This window comes from Citrus sinensis, chromosome 7, assembly GCF_022201045.2.
Source record: "Citrus sinensis cultivar Valencia sweet orange chromosome 7, DVS_A1.0, whole genome shotgun sequence".
Taxonomy (NCBI): domain Eukaryota; kingdom Viridiplantae; phylum Streptophyta; class Magnoliopsida; order Sapindales; family Rutaceae; genus Citrus; species Citrus sinensis.
This window is the reverse complement of record NC_068562.1, coordinates 15,800,476-15,816,814: the sequence shown is the minus strand read 5'-3', so window position 1 is coordinate 15,816,814 and position 16,339 is coordinate 15,800,476. Positions and strand designations below refer to the sequence as shown.

Sequence of the window (16,339 nt, the reverse complement as noted above, 5' to 3'; positions counted from 1 at the left end):
CAAACCCTGCTTTTATAATCATGCACTTGTCCCTATTTAAATTTACAATGATAAACAGAAGAAATTAAATTTTATTCGAATAACTAGTCTCCATAATTACAATTATGTGAAACCAAAACTCGACTTAAAAATTTATTATTTATTTTGACGATATTTAGTTGACATTCCTTGTTTATCAAAGCACAATGTATTTCCTTAAATTTTGATAAAATTTTAATTATTTTGTTATTATTATTTAAGATGAAACCTTAAAATATCAATAACCAATGTTGGATGTTGTTATAAGAAATTCTAATGAAAATAGCTTTTAAAATTATAAGTTCTAATGGAGATAATGATTATTCGAAAGTTGAAGCCATAAGATTTGGGTTTCAAGCTCCCCAAGACGAAGAAAATGTGAAAATGGGGTTGGTGTGTAAGACAAGGGTGTTTTAGAATCAACTTATGTGGGTTTAGAAATAGAGTGAGGCTATATACACTCTAAAAATTACACTAATAACTCATAATTTTATAAAAAAAAAATTATTTCAATAATATTTATGGTATAAATTATTATTAAGAACATGACAATTTTTTTTTTTTGTATGACTATAATTACTTCTTTTTCAGTTATATTATGATGATATTAAACAAGTTTACATTGGTTGCTTGATTTTTTTTCTTTTGGCCAAAAAATACACGTCATTCCACAATACCAGTGTAACATGGACAATTGTTCAGACTCTTACAAACTAGTCTGCAACTGAGGCATTACAACCCCGCAAACATTTTTGCGACATAAAAATGTTCAACCAAATCCAGATTAAAAAAAAAAACAGGGCTTAATTTACCATCCTCTTTTGACAAACTTTGAATTTTCTGACATTCAATTGGAGGTGGAAGTGGCATCATAGTTGTACTGAAGAAGATCGTCATCAGGGTCGCAGGCACCTACTCTGAATCATTCTTTCTTGTCCCTCTCTTTCAAGTCCTCCATCAACCTCAAAATCATATTCTCAGCAATTAAAAATTTCATCTTCGCTTCTCTTCTTGATTCTAAGCTCAGAACTATGAAGCGCAAGCTGCGTCTTTGATTTAGCTAAATGATGTATTGGTTAATTGATTTATTTGTTCGGATTATAATGTTTATTTCTCACGATCTTTTCATCGGTGAAATATTTTGATGGATTTTTTTAGTTGCTCCTTTATCATTCTTCATTTATTGGAAAAATATATTATACAACCACATAACTAAATTTTAATGATAAAAGAGTTTTTAGAGAAATATTTTGAATATGTAAGGCGTTTTCATGAGTGTGTTAGAGTAAATTAATTTAAAAAGGATTAAATGAGTTCATTTTTGGTACTTTAAGGAGTGTACAAAATATAGTTCATTTTTTTAAATTAATAAATAAGTGTATATAGTATTGAACTGGTTATTTCTCTCTCTTCTATTATTAATTTGTTGTTAATTATAACCTTTGCGGGATTTAAAAAAAGAAAAATGCCCTTGCGTTTTCATCAAACACCTTCTTCTTTAACTATTTGTGTGACATCATTTATGTGAGTCCATAAACATTACACTGCCAAATGTGAAATGGATTGAGAACCACATGTCCTTATTACGCTGCCACTCCACAAATGCTTATTTTCCCCTCATTCTCCTTATGAAGCCAGAGGCAGAGTCAGTCCTGTACCCCCTTACATATGCATTGGACAATAAGGCCTCCATAAATTAACATAAACGATTATGGAATCAAAATGGTGTACATCAGAAGAATAAAATATGGATGTATTTGTGGATGCCATCTACCTCTATGGCTCTATGGTGTACATCAGAACGATTATGTAAGAGATATATTACATAAACATTACATGTTTATTTCTGTGTTAATTGTGCAGAGTTTATTCTGAACACACTGGACAAAAAGGGTAATTTGTAATCAATTCAGTTTTATAAACATTAACAAATAAATAAAATGGTGTCGATATATTTGTGGATGCCTGGCCTGGTGTTAAAAAGGATTTAGAGCCACAAAAAGTTTTTGACCAAACCAAAAAGGAGTTAGATCTAATTAATCTCGGAAGTAGTTACTGAACTTCATGCGAAAAAAAAAAAACAAAAAAAGGATAATAGCAAAGCAATAAATCTACAAGTCATCACAATCATGCAACTCTATAGCAAGAAAAAAAAAAGAAAAAGGAAATACATATTCAAACATATTAATAATAAGGATCCTCCCAAAGTACGGCACAGGAAAAGAAAGCATTTTGGGTGGCTTGATCCTCCCATTGTAGCTCTTCCCACCATTTTTTCGTTCCCTCGATGACAACTCGACGTCCCTTCGCGCTGCTGGAATTGAGTGGGAGCTTCTTCAGCTGTCGGCAATGAAATACTTGAATTTTCTTCAGCTTTGGAAAGGGCAGGGGATTCGGGTAAACGCTCTTTACATTTGTTCCCCGCCACATGGTTAGATATTCGAGTCGTGCGAAAATGTTATGCTCTGACCCGATTATCTCTGAAATATCACTCAATTTATCAACACTGATTATTTCTTCCATAGTAAAACCCTGCATATTTAGCTGCTTGAGGTTTTGAACAAAAACAAGCCACGTTAAGTCCTTCCCTCTGCAAGACCTTAGGACAACTGTGTTAAGACTGCGGAAACCATTTCGAAAAAGTTTCTTTACCTCTTCTGTGCTGTCAATCTTCATCTCTTCCAACTTAGAGGATCCAAGTTCTAACTCCTGAAGATTCTCCATGTATGCCAGATGTAAGACATTGAACGGTGGCCTTGTATACGTGCCACATTCAACCCATACAGATTGAGTGATGCTCACCAGCTTTGGATATTTCAAAAACTTTTGGACAGCAAGTGAACTTCGGAAGGACCAGCTTAAAACATTTAAATGCTTCAAACCCAGCAATTCCTTCATCAAAGGTTCAGCATCATCACATAGAACGCTACCTTCTTCTTCTTCTAATACGCTCCAGCGACCGCGCGAAAGCAACCTGAGTACCTCCAACTTTGAAAAGCCAGATATCAACTGAGGTGGGATTATAGACAAAAACCGTGTATGGTCCAAGTTCAAATATCTCAGCTTCTCCAATGCCTTCAGCTCTTGCGGCAACCCAGTTATATTAGTCCGTGATAGATCAAGATGATGCAATGAAACCAAATTTGAAATCCCTGATGGTAGTTTACTTAGGGAAAGATTTATTCGTAGACTTAATACTCTAAGAGAAGACATCGATTGAAAGAAGCCATCAGTAATCTCCTCAATCCAATTTCCATCCAGAAGTAAAGTGACGAGACGTGGACACGTGGGAATTTCCGATAGGCTTTGAATTCTAGTTTTCATCAGAGAGATCCGTTTGGCACCTTCCCATTCTTCAACCTTTGGTGCTTCGGTCAGTTTAACTCCAGCGCGAACCAGAAAGTTCTGCTCCTCCTTGTCTACCGTGCACGCTATCCATAATGACATCTCACGAATCATATCGTGCATCTTTACATGATCATCGCCTTCTTCCTCCAATAAGCATGCTTGAAGAAGGTCATCAATAAAATCGCATCCATCATCAAAATCACACACAAATCCTTCACTAATCCAGTAATCAATCAATTCCCTTCTAGGAATTTCGTAGTCTTCAGGATATAAGCAACAATACTGGAGACAGGAACGAAGTTCATCCGTAGACAAACTATCATAGCTGAACTTTAAACGCGAAAACACCTCTTCTTTCATACCTGAGAATTTAGAAGCTGATGTTGTCATTTTGTGAATTGCACGTTTCCAATCTCCAACTTTCCTTTGGCTTTTCATGGCTCGTCCCACTGTTTTAAGCGCTAGCGGCAACCCACCACACTCTCTTGCCAGGGTTTCGGCTAGCTCTGGAATACTGGTATGACTGTCAAGAGAGGATCTGTCGACCATCTCCTGAAATAATTCCCAGGCTTTATCATGCGCCAAACTATACACTTCCAACTTTTTAGCGTCCATTTGATCGCAAACACCAGCTGAACGAGTTGTCAAGACTACTTTGGACCCATCATTTAGATTTTGAAGAGGGACACCCAATTCTGTTAAATCAATGCGCTCCCATATATCATCTAATAGCAACACAAACTTCTTTCCGCTTAAAATGCTAGCGATGTCCACAGCCTTGTCTTGAAGACTTTTTTCCTTCCAGTTTCTGTCTTCTGAAAAGCCAATCCTTTTTCCAATGTCATCTTGAAGTGTTGACACAGCCGCCCAGATAACAACATCAAACATATGCTGTTGATGGCGAAAGTTGTTGTTGACTTGTTTTAAAAGGGTAGTTTTGCCGACTCCCCCTATACCATACAAGCCGATAATTCCCCTGTTATTTTCCTGATCAGTGATACATCTCCAAACTTGATCAAGTAATAGTTCTTGACCAACAACTGTGTGATCAAGAGGTAATTCAATTGCTGCACCATCCGGCGCCTTCTCAACAACCACTTCAATTTTTTCTCCGTCTTTCTTTAAATTGATCACTCGATCCGTCAACTCGACCACCTGAGTCCCGTAATTGTAGCTTGAAACGAAGTTTTTGGAACAGAGGCCTCCAAGGCACAATCTATCCATTTCTTGAGCTCTAACTCGTTCCAGCTCGGTAAATTCAGTTTCCAGTTTTTGCACATCTTCAAGCCACCCTGCGACCTGGTTCGTTCGTCTGGTTCGAGGTCGTTGTTCTTCGACCTCAACCTTGGTCTTCAGATCGTCCCTTGCTCGAGTCAATTTGTGCAATTCAGTCTCCAAGACCCGAAGATTTTTTTCGAGACCCCATACATATTTTGCTTGTTCACCAACGCAGTTTGAAGTTCGATCAAATAAGTCTGCTGGTAAGAAGGTTGAGATCAAGTTACCCATTGTCGTTGACGAAAAGAGGAAGTGAAGCAATGGGTACAATGAAAAGAATTAAGCTAATTTGGTGAGGTATTTTTAGAGAAGCACAATACCAAAATAAAAATATGATACATTTGTTGCTTTATTCATTATGTCAAATATCAAGAATATAATGATACGTTTACACGTCATATAAAATTTGTAACTCATTTCAGTAATGACAGAATTAATAGTAAATCTTATCATTTATTATTTAAGTGATAAATTTATATTGAGAATATTTATTTAGAAAAAAATTTTGTGCCTTTACTTTGGCTGAAGATCCAAAATATTAAGTAAATGATAGCTAGATAAAAAAATAAAATAAAATTATTTGAACATTAATTTTTTATTTAATAAAAAATAAATTCAATAAGGAATTCTAATCCCTTAGATTTACAAGCGCAATCAATGATGATGTAAAAAATTATTATTATTATTATTTTTTGGTTCAAATACTAAGGTATGGAGAGACAAAATCATCTTTTTGACCCAAAGCTGACCTACCAAATAACAAAATAAAATTAAAATATTATTTATTATTTATTGTTATTATCATCATGACAATCTATTCCTGTCCTCGATTTATGGGTGGGTTTTGATGGGCATATTGCAAATGATGACAGAGAAATTAGTCTTAGGAACCATTTGTGATTGAGGTGCTTTAATTTTTAAATCACGGTTGCTGTTGTGTAAAAAATTTTGTAATTATAAAACAAAAATTTATAATATATAATATATATATATATTTTAAATAATAATTTTAATAAAATTATTAATGATATAATAAAATTTTTACGATATAAATAAAAAATTATATAAACATAACTTCTAAATTACAGCAGTTAGTGTTTATCAAATACTTTAGTATTGTAACTTCTAAATTACAGTTGCCCAACCTCAATTCCAAATGCACTCTTAATCAAGATTGTAGAATTAGTGCACATTGAGCAACATGTACTGCATGGAGTTTATTTGTACTGCCATTTTTTTTCTTTTTAAAAAGTTGACTACATGTTGTATAACGAAACATCACAAGAGACTTGACAATTTCAACAAGACAATCTTCTATTCTAATATACCCGCTTTAGAAAAGAGAAATCCAATTTAGTTAAAATGTGAGCCACCCCATTATAAGATCTAGGTGCATGTTTAACTATAATGGCAGCCCTATTAATCATAAGATCGTTGATCTCCCATACTAGCCAACCAATTTAACTATAATGGCAGCCCTATTAATCATAAGATCGTTGATCTCCCATACTAGCCAACCAATTTAACTATAATGACAGCTCTATTAATTATAAGACCCTTGGTCTCCCATACTAGCCAACCAATCTCTTTTTCGCTAGACAAACTTTCATTAATCAAAGTAACAACATTTACTTAATCAAGTTTAACAATCAAGGGAGTTAAACCAAGTCAATTGCCCTTCATTTATGTTAAACCCAAGTCAACTTCCATTATTTATGTTTTTTTTTTTTTGGTTCTATAAATTTGTTTGGGTTTGGTTTATATTTTTCTTAAGTGATCCGTTTTGGTTGGTTTGGTCTGTGGCAGGACCAATCTGAACCGAATCAGTTAGGACGAACCCTTTTACTTGGGCACAGGTGTAGTATTTGGTGATTTTGGCAGTGAGCAAAGTTACGAGTGGTGCTATGGGCTATGGCCCAATTGGGTTACATAGCTAAATAAAAGGCAGTGAGAGTGAGGCCGAGGGGCGGTTAAATCCAATCTAAAAGGGAAAGTATTTTGCCTCCCTAATTAATCTCTCTCCATCCACGGCAAAAGAAAGCAGCAACTCAACTCTCTTTAAAGGCTATGGAGGTTCTCTTGCGACCTCTCTTCATCATACCCTCCAGAACAGTAACCCCACCACCGCCATCACCACCCCACCAATCATCTCACTCTCAAAACTCTCCATTTTTGCCTCCATTAATTCCCACTCTCTCCAAAACCCTTCTTTCTTCCTCTTCTCGTTTCCTCTCGCCTGCCCCTGGTACGCCAATTTCCATTCTCTGGCCTTTTTTTTGGTAATTTATCTTTAATTTTTGTGGGTATCCTTCGTTTTTTTAGTTATAATACATGAGTTGAGTAGTCGTAGACGATTTTTTATTGTTTTAAACTGAACGGATTCTTTGTATTTCGAAAATGAAATTCATTGTTTGTGAAGGAACTTTTAAAGCTGTTGATTGGAGTTTGAAAATTTTATGTGCTTAAATTTGTCTATGTGGATTTGAATCAGTTAGACAAGCAGCACAGGAGAGCCAATCGAGCGCGGACGTGAATGCCGATACAAGAGAATGGTTTATGCAAGGTAGATTAATAGTAATTTGATCTGATGCCAATTTTATTTCTATATTAATTTATTAGATTATGTAATGTTATAAATTCTTTGTTCAAAATGTAGAGCTTGGAAATTTAGTCGATACATTATGGTAATGAATGTAGCTTGTGTATCTGTTCAAATTTATGTCTAGCTTTGCTGTTTTGGTAATGGTTTGTTTAGTATAAATTTTGTGTTGGTTATGATGTTGTTTAGTGGTTTGGATCACTCGTGCTCTTTTGGCCCCCACTAAAATTAATCTTTATGAGTTAAGATTCCCTGTAGCGAGTATATCCTTTGGTGCATAAGAGTTTAAGTGATTATCGTCATTGTTGAGTTAAACAATGGGATTAATTTTCATGTTCATGTAAGGTGATCATCGCTAAAGTTAGAGCCATTAGGTGATAAATTGATACCTCATTATGTTGTTATGTTTGTTACACTGGATAAAAATCCCAGTGATAGAATTCATGTTAGGCAGTTTTGTGTCTCTTTCAACCCCAAAAAATGGCTAAGGGGTGAGGCTTTCCCTCACACTTGTAAAATCACCACCATCCTAATTCACAACCGATATAAGACAACCCAACAATCTCTCCCTCACATATGGGCCTTGGTTCAAAAGCATGGACACTCGTTTTCGCTAGTAGATTGTTGGACTGAGATGTTGATGAATCTTTTAGTTGATTTTTTTTTTTTTTATAAAAAGGAAAAGATTATTAAGAGATAAATACAATAAAGAAAAAAAGAGATCAATATTGCAATAAAACATTTATGTAGTGATATTTTATATAAGAATAATTTCATATAGCTATAAAAGTAATGGTCCTAATTTATATTAGGCCAATTATAAATAAGAATAAATTTCATACTGTAATAATTTATAATTTTGCTAAATCTCACCTTATGGAGCTCACCTCCACGTAGTGTATATATATATATAGAAAAAAAAATGTTACGTTACATAAGTAAACTTGGGGGTTGTTTGGTACCCCTCTTTACAACCCCATGTTTGGGGTACCAAATGGCTGTATTAGCTAAACCCGACGTATAGTCGGGTTTAGCTAATGCGTCCAGTTACCGCATTAGCTTTAGCTTTTTTTTTTTTTTTTTATACTTTGTAATAATAATAAATGAATATAATTTTTAATTTAATATTATATTATATAATATTATTTTTACATTATAATTTTAATATAAATTAATAAATTTATTGTTTAATAATATTATATTATATTTTAATTTTTATTATAGTAAATGTACAACTAAAAAATGTATTATTAAATTATATTATATTAATTAATATGTAAAATTATATTAATTCATATATATAATTGATTAATTTTTAATAAGTTAATATAACTAATAATAAATGTTTAATTAATATAATATTATTTAATTATATTAAAATAATTAAACAAGGTATTTTTAAATAATTTAATATAACTAATAATAAATATTTAAATATGAATAAATTTGAATAATATTAATTAAAAATTAATAAAATATATAATTATTAGATTGTTTAGCACAATTCATTAGTATTTTCTAAATATATAATTTAAATTAGTCACAAAAAATTAATACAGTACAATGTAGTACCAAACATTATACAACATTATTATAATAAATTACTAATACAACACAACATAATGCAATACACCTGCATTAAAATAATGCAATACAACATAATATAATATAGCGTGCCAAACGCACTCTTATATTCATATAGTACAAAAACAACATAAGAGAAAAATGTTAAAGAGAACACAAAAGTTCAGAGACTTTTAAGATAATGTTTTATATTTGTAACAAGCATGTGCTAACTTTTTTGAAACCATGTATATTTATTTTTTCCCTTAGCATTAGCCTCATTTTATTATTATCTATATATTGGATTTGACATGTTTCATTAATAATTTATTACTACATCTCTATTAAAATAATTGAGGTCCTGCACTTTCATTGGAAGATAGGAGAAAAAAACAATTGATAAGAGAAGAAAAAAAATTAAAATATTTATTGTTACTTAAAAAAAATTAATTTTCTTTTCCTAAAGTTATTCCACAGACGGTAGTACAAAATTATGTGATCACGCACGCACACAGTGATAGGGTAATTATTGAAATAGAAATGAAATTTGTCTGTTTTCCATTTGAAATCTATTACTAATATAAAGGAAAAGAAAAATCTTCAATTACTTATTTTTTTTTTTTCATGTAGGGCAAGGCAAAACATCACTATCTTGTTAAATTAATATTTAAAATTATCCCACCAAATGTAATTATAACAAATTAAATAAATATTTACTATGAGTTCACCTCACCATCTGGGTTCCCACTCCATAAATATGCCAGCATTTTAAAACAAACAAGACTTAAGCGACAAATACAATTTTGTCAACGAGTGCAAAGGTCGCATTATAAGCCAAAGGAGAGCAGTTAAGGGAAGATAAAATATTACCGTATTGAACTGGTTATTTCTCTCTCTTCTATTATTAATTTGTTGTTAATTATAACCTTTGCGGGATTTAAAAAAAAGAAAAAGGCCCTTGCGTTTTCATCGAACACCTTCTTCTTTAACTATTTGTGTGACATCATTTAAATCCGTCCATAAACATTACAATGCCAAATGTGAAATGGATTGAGAACCACACGTCCTTTATACGGCCACTCCACAAATGTTTATAAAATTTTTCCCTCATTCTCCTTAGAAGCCAGAAGCAGAGTCAGTCCTGTACCCCTTTACGTATGCCTTGGACAATAAGGCCTCCATAAATTAACATAAACGATTAGTACAAGATGATTTAACCACACAATATGTCAAATTTACATTTTGCAATCATTGATACTTGGTGCTACAGTCAAATTTATATTTATTCAAGATACCGGGTTCAATAATTAAATTCACATAAAAAGAAAGATGCATTCACCCTTAATGGCCCAGGAGCCAACCAAATTCCGCGTCCGTGAAGTGAGGCACCTTTCTGTAGCCCATGGTCTGGCAAATTCTTGTGTGAAGTCCCTTTCTCATGCGCTTGCACCGCTGGCTCTGGCTCCAAAACTCGACACATATTAATTTAATTTGTTGTCGTTGCGGATGATGTGTATAAGCTTTATCGACAGAATAAATGAGATGAAACGTGCAAAGAAGACTCAAGAACTCGACCATTTTTGCTGAAAACTAGAGAAATTAACTGATGGTGCTGGACAAATCGATCACAGTAGCTAAGAAGAACTTGATTTGATTATGTAATCAATTTAGTTTTTCGTTGCTTTTGTGGTTCTTTTGGGTAAGAGGGCTGGGGCAGTAACCAAAGTGCGCATTGTATAGTCATAGATTTATAGTCAGTGTTTTGTTAGCGTGGGGTAATGTAGATTGTGTACTGATTGATAGATAAAATAATGGATTAATTCACTTGGTAAATTTTGAAAAAAAAAAAAAAAAAAAACAGCTTAATTTACCATCCTCTTTTGACAAACTTTGAATTTTCTGACATTCAATTGAAGGTGGAAGCGGCATCATAGCTGTACTGAAGAAGATCGTCATAAGGTCCCTTTTGCCAGCCACCTGCTCTGTATCATTCTTTCTTGTCCCTCTCTTTCAAGTCGTCCATCAACCTCAAATTCATATTCTCAGCAATTAAAAATTTCATATTCAGTTCTCTACTTGATTCTAAGCTCAGAACTACGAAGCCCAAGCAGCGTCTTTAATTCGGCTAAATGATATATTGGCTAATTGATTTATTTGTTCGGATTATAATGTTTATTTCTCATGAATCTTTTCATTGGTGAAATATTTTGATGGGTTTTTTTAGTTGCTCCTTTATCATTCTTCGTTTATTGGAGAAATATATTATACAACCAAATAATTAAATTTTAATAATAAAAGAGTGTTAAGTTCACATTCAAACCAAAGGAGAGCAGTTAAGGGAAGATAAAATGTTTATTTTCCCCTCTTTCTCCTTAGAAGCCAGAAGCAGAGTCAGTGCTGTACCCCCTTACATATATTTATTTCTGTGTTTATTTCTGTGTTAGTCGTGCAGAGTACATCTGCTGAACAATTCAGTTATATAAACATTAATAAACCAAGAATCCACTGCTGAAATTTTATTAACTGAAAGTAGGGAACGATTGACACACCAGACAACAAGAACAAGATGCAATTAAATCTAATGAAAATTAAAAAAAGAAAAGAAAAAGAAATACATATTAAAACATATTAATAAAAAGGAAACTCAGTAAGTACGGCACCGGAAGAGAAAGCATTTTGGGTGGCTTGATCCTCCCATTGTAGCTCTTCCCACCACTTTTTCGTTCCCTCGATGACAGCTCGACGTAACTTCGCGCTGCTGGAATTGAGTGGGAGCTTCTTCAGCTGTCGGCAATGAAGTACTTGAATTTTCTTCAACTTTGGAAAGGGCAGGGGATTCGGGTAAACGCTCTTTAAATTTATTCCCCCCCATAAGGATAGAAATTCGAGTTCTGCGAAAACGTTATGCTCTGACCCCACTATCTCTGAAATATCTCTCAATTTATCAGCCCCGATAATTTCTTCCACGTATTCACAATACACTATACGCAGCTCCTTGAGGTTTTGAACAAAAACAAGCCACGTTAAGTCCTTCGCTTTTTGGCAATAAAATAGATCAACTGTGTCGAGACTGCGGAAACCACTTTGAAAAAGCTTCTTCACCTCTTCTGTGCTGTCAATCTTCATCTCCTCCAAATCACTCTGAGAAAGACGCAACTCCTGAAGATTCTCCATATATGCTAGATGTAAGACATTGAACGGTGGCCTTGTATACATGCCACATTCAACCCATACAGATTGAGTGATGCTAACCAGCTTTGGATATTTCAAAAACTTTTGGACAGCAAGTGAACTTCGGAAGGACCAGCTTAAAACATTTAAATGCTTCAAACCCAGCAATTCCTTCATCAAAGGTTCAGCATCATCACATAGAACGTTACCTTCTTCTTCCTCTATTACGCCCCAGCGACCGGACGCAAACAACCTGAGTTCCTCCAACTTTGAAAAGCCAGATATCAATTGATGTGGAATTATGGACAAGTACTCTGTATAGTCCAAGTTCAAATATCTCAACTTCTCCAACGCCTTCAGCTCTTGCGGCAACCCAGTTATGTGAGTCGATGATAGATCAAGATGATGTAATGAAACCAAACCTGAAATCCCTGAAGGTAGTGTACTTAGGGGAAAATTTCCTCTTAGACTTAATACTCTAAGAGACGACATAGATTGAAAGAAGCCATCAGTGATCTCCTCAATCCGATTTTCATCCAGCAGTAAAGTTACGAGACGCGGACACGTGGGAATTTCCGATAGGCTTTCAATTTTATTTTCCATCAGAGATACCCGTTTGGCACCTTCCCATTCTTCAACCTTTGGTGCTTCGGTCAATTCAACTCCAGCGCGAACCAGAAAGTTCTGCTCCTCCTTGTCTACCGTGCACGCTATCCATAATGACATCTCACGAATCATATCGTGCGTCTTTACATGATCATCGCCTTCTTCCTCCAATAAGCATGCATGAAGAAGGTCATCAATAAAATCGCATCCATCATCAAAATCACACACAAATCCTTCACTAATCCAATAATCAATCAATTGCCTTTTAGGAATTTCGTAGTCTTCAGGATACAAACAGCAATACAGGAGACAGGAACGAAGTTCATCCGTAGACAAACTATCATAGCTGAACTTTAAACGCGAAAACACCTCTTCTTTCATACCTGAGAATTTAGAAGCTGATGTTCTCATTTTGTGAATTGCACGTTTCCAATCTCCAACTTTCCTTTGGCTTTTCATGGCTCGACCCACTGTTTTAAGCGCTAGCGGCAACCCACCACACTCTCTTGCCAGGGTTTCGGCTAGCCCTGGAATACTGGTATGACTGTCAAGAGTGGATCTTTCGATCATCTCCTGAAATAATTTCCAGGCTTCATCATGTGCCAAACTAGACACTTCCACCTTTTCAGCGTCCATTTGATCGCAAACCCCAGCTGAACGAGTTGTCAAGACTATTTTGGACCCATCATTTAGATTTTGAAGAGGGACACCCAGCTGTGTTAAATCAATGGGCTCCCATATATCATCTAATAACAACACAAACTTCTTTCCGCTTAGAATGCTAGCGATGTCCACAGCCTTGTCTTGAAGACTTTTTTCCTTCCAGTTTCTGTCTTCTGAAAAGCCAATCCTTTTTCCAATGTCATCTTGAAGTGTTGACACAGCCGCCCAGATAACAACATCAAAATTATGCTGTTGATGGCAGAAGTTGTTGTTGACTTGTTTTAAAAGGGTAGTTTTGCCGACTCCCCCTATACCATACAAGCCGATAATTCCCCTGTTCTTTTCCTGATCAGTGATACATCTCCAAACTTGACCAAGTAATAGTTCTTGACCAACAACTGTGTGATCAAGAGGTAATTCAATTGCTGCACCATCCGGCGCCTTCTCAACAACGACTTCAATTTTTTCTCCGTCTTTCTTTAAATTGATCACTCGATCCGTCAACTCGACCACCTTAGTCCCGTAATTGTAGCTTAAAACGAAGTTTTTGGAACAGAGGCCTCCAAGGCACAATCTATCCATTTCTTGAGCTCTGACTCGTTCCAGCTCGGTAAATTCAGTTTCCAGATTTTGCACATCTTCAAGCCACCCTGCGACCTGGTTCGTTCGTCTGGTTCGAGGTCGTTGTTGTTCGACCTCAACCCTGGTCTTCAGATCGGCCCTTGCTCGAGTCAATTTGTGCAATTCAGTCTCCAAGATCCGAAGATTTTTTTCGAGACCCCATACATATTTTGCTTGTTCACCAACGCAGTTTGAAATTCGATCAAATAAGTCTGCTGGTAAGAAGGTTGAGATTAGGTTACCCATTGTCGTTGACGAAAAGAGGAAGAGAAGCAATGAGTACAACGAAAAGAATTAAGCAAATATGGAGAAGCACAATACCGAAATAAAAATATGATACATTTGTTGCTTTATAATTCATATGTCAAATATCAAGAACATAATGATACGTTTACACGTCATATAAAATTTACAATTCATTTCAGTAACGACAGAATTAATGTTAAATCTTATTATTTATTATTTAAGTGATAAATTTATATTGAGAATATTTATTTAGAATAAAAGTTTTGTGCCTTAACTTTGGATGAAGATTCAAAATATTAAGTCAATGATAGCTAGATAAAAAAAAATAAATAAATAAATAAATTTAACATTAATTTTTTATTTAATAAAAAAACTATTGCCTGGCTTACAAGTGCAATCATTGATGATGTAAAGAATTATTATTATTATTTTTGGTTAAAATACTAAGACATGGAAAGACAAAATCATCTTTTTGGGCTGCGTTTATGGTGCCCCTGGGCAGTGTACCCCCTCTTTTTGTCTGCAGCGAAGTTGCCGTTTGATGAAAAGGAGCAAGATGGTGCAGCTGTTAAGCAGGTTCGTAGCCCAAGAGGCAAACGGGGGATGCAGATCATGCCATTGGAACTGTTTGAGTTGCAAGAAAATGTTTATCTATTATAACAATAAATATAGTAGTCGAAACAATTATTTTAGCAGCAATTAATTTGTAAAGAACTATAAAATGTACATTACATACAAGTTTATGTTGCAAAAACCAAAATTTCGGTATACTATTCAAGCTTTAAAAACAAGTAATAGGATTACTAACACTGTAAGGTTAATGGAAGGAAAATCTGTCTAAGTTCGAAAGGATACAAACTACACTCGTTCGAATTTATGATAGCTGAAAAATCTTTCATAATTTGTTCCATGCCTTTGACACAGAAGTGGGTTGAATTAATTTATATATTTGATATTAGGTAGTTGAATAACGCTGGAACGGCCATATGGATTCAATTTCTTGATCGACCAATAACCTTGTTTCGACTGAAATCTATACGTGCAAGTTGTCAATTTGACAGTTGAAATAAACTGTGCTTTTGAATTGCAAGTGAACATAAATGAACAAGCTTTCATCTGGCTTTACAGAGTGCGAAGTAAATAGTGCAGCAAGTATAAATGAAAGAATGAAGGGGGGGAGGGGGTAGAAGAACTTAAATAGCAGGTTTTAATCCGTCGAGATACTACAAGCACATATGTAATATTCAAAAGATGCTGCAATTGCAGTTCTTAGTAGTTAGAGTCATAAAACTAAGCTTCGATATCATGACATAACAAAAGATACAATAAAAATTACACGGACATAATAGTTGTCGTGCTTCCATAACAACGTTACCAAGTCGGTAAAAGCTAGGAATAATAAAACACATAAAAGTAGTTTCATATTAGAGAATATTCGAATTTGCGGAGCATAGATTAAGTTTAAATTTCCTAGTTGGTAGAGTTTCTTTGATGATCTTGTTTGAAAGCTAATACCATTCAACTCTAAAATGTACCTCAAAGTATCAATCATCTCAATTAACTAGCCACAAAGTTTCCTTTTTAGCTTGCCACGGTTCAATTGTAGCAAACTACCAAAGCCCATTTGACAAGCAGCCACTCTTTGTTCATCTGTCAGCTGTGAAACTGCTACCGCAAATAAACTAACTACACCTTCACTACTTGAAAATACAAATTTATTTTATTTTTATAGTGCAACTTCACATACCTCTTTTGTAACGCAAGTCATTCCATCACTTGCCTTAACCTCATGCATGGCTTCGTCGACTGCGAAATTATATATCTCTATAATTTTTAATGAACCTTTAACTAAGCTTACAAATATCTTATGTTGCAACCAATCATCGGATTCCAATATTAAATTTGATACGCTCTATTAATAGTTTGTTACTACGCCTCTATTAAATTATAACCTCCTCATAATTGTAAATTAGTTTGGTTCCAATATTATTGATACATTAAATCATCTAGTATCCAAAGACCACATTAGATTCCCGACTAATCCAGATTCGACCCGGATAGAACTACTAGAGCGGCAAATCTCTCCCAATAAATATTTAATGTAGTTGCATTTCTAAGTTTTGAACCGAGGACCTTGACGTTAGAACATTTCCATTCTAGTTGATTTACTCGCTTGTTGGTGTTTGGTTCCAATATTATAATTATATAGAAGTTTTACTAGCCTTA

The 16,339-nt window shown here is 34.4% G+C and overlaps 3 protein-coding genes and 1 long non-coding RNA gene across 14 annotated transcripts in view; 2 read left to right on the top strand and 2 right to left on the bottom strand.

The window, feature by feature from the left end:
* Nucleotides 1-2,101: 2,101 nt before the first annotated feature.
* Nucleotides 2,102-14,219, bottom strand: LOC102627542 (probable disease resistance protein At5g63020). 2 transcript variants are annotated; one of them, XM_052444999.1, is made up of 2 exons: nucleotides 12,773-14,219; nucleotides 2,102-3,534 (listed from the first exon to the last, which is right to left on the bottom strand). In XM_052444999.1, the coding sequence occupies exons 1-2, from the start codon at nucleotides 14,111-14,113 to the stop codon at nucleotides 2,203-2,205; spliced, it is 2,673 nt and encodes an 890-aa protein (XP_052300959.1). In that variant the 5' UTR covers nucleotides 14,114-14,219; the 3' UTR covers nucleotides 2,102-2,202. The 2 variants fall into 2 exon arrangements, with proteins under 2 accessions (XP_052300959.1, XP_052300960.1); XM_052445000.1 differs by having other exon boundaries at nucleotides 2,102-3,728; nucleotides 12,967-14,219.
* On the top strand, nucleotides 6,534-10,995 carry LOC112496246 (uncharacterized). 2 transcript variants are annotated; one of them, XM_052445001.1, is made up of 3 exons: nucleotides 6,549-6,889; nucleotides 7,136-7,207; nucleotides 10,723-10,995. In XM_052445001.1, exons 1-3 carry the CDS (start codon nucleotides 6,712-6,714, stop codon nucleotides 10,857-10,859), a joined length of 387 nt encoding a protein of 128 aa, XP_052300961.1. In that variant the 5' UTR covers nucleotides 6,549-6,711; the 3' UTR covers nucleotides 10,860-10,995. The 2 variants fall into 2 exon arrangements, 1 of the variants encoding a protein (XP_052300961.1); XR_008056672.1 differs by lacking the exon at nucleotides 10,723-10,995 and having other exon boundaries at nucleotides 6,534-6,923; nucleotides 7,136-7,361.
* LOC107174607 (probable disease resistance protein At5g63020) overlaps nucleotides 11,297-16,339 on the bottom strand; it is a 27,502-nt gene continuing 22,459 nt past the window's right edge. For 4 of the 9 annotated variants that reach the window (XM_052444992.1, XM_052444991.1, XM_052444990.1 and 1 more), the window contains exon 4: nucleotides 11,297-12,198. In XM_052444992.1, coding sequence (XP_052300952.1) covers nucleotides 11,435-12,198 — 764 coding nt within the window. In that variant the 3' untranslated portion in view covers nucleotides 11,297-11,434. Of the gene's footprint in view, nucleotides 12,617-16,339 lie in introns of all 9 variants that reach the window. The other 5 variants (XM_052444989.1, XM_052444995.1, XM_052444994.1 and 2 more) reach the window with 5 other exon arrangements.
* LOC127903813 (uncharacterized) overlaps nucleotides 13,786-16,339 on the top strand; it is a 7,047-nt gene continuing 4,493 nt past the window's right edge. The window contains exon 1 of the long non-coding RNA XR_008056674.1: nucleotides 13,786-13,926. This is a non-coding gene — a long non-coding RNA (uncharacterized LOC127903813). The remainder of the gene's footprint in view (nucleotides 13,927-16,339) is intronic.

Coding starts and splice junctions, on each gene's coding strand:
- LOC102627542 (XM_052444999.1), bottom strand. CDS start 14,113: ATGGGTAACCTAATCTCAACCTTCTTACCAGCAGACTTATTTGATCGA. Junction 3,535..12,772: donor GATGCGATTTTATTGATGAC/CTTCTTCATGCA, acceptor TTTATTGATGAC/CTTCTTCAAGCATGCTTATT.
- LOC112496246 (XM_052445001.1), top strand. CDS start 6,712: ATGGAGGTTCTCTTGCGACCTCTCTTCATCATACCCTCCAGAACAGTA. Junction 6,890..7,135: donor TTTCCTCTCGCCTGCCCCTG/GTACGCCAATTT, acceptor GATTTGAATCAG/TTAGACAAGCAGCACAGGAG. Junction 7,208..10,722: donor AAGAGAATGGTTTATGCAAG/GTAGATTAATAG, acceptor ATTCAATTGAAG/GTGGAAGCGGCATCATAGCT.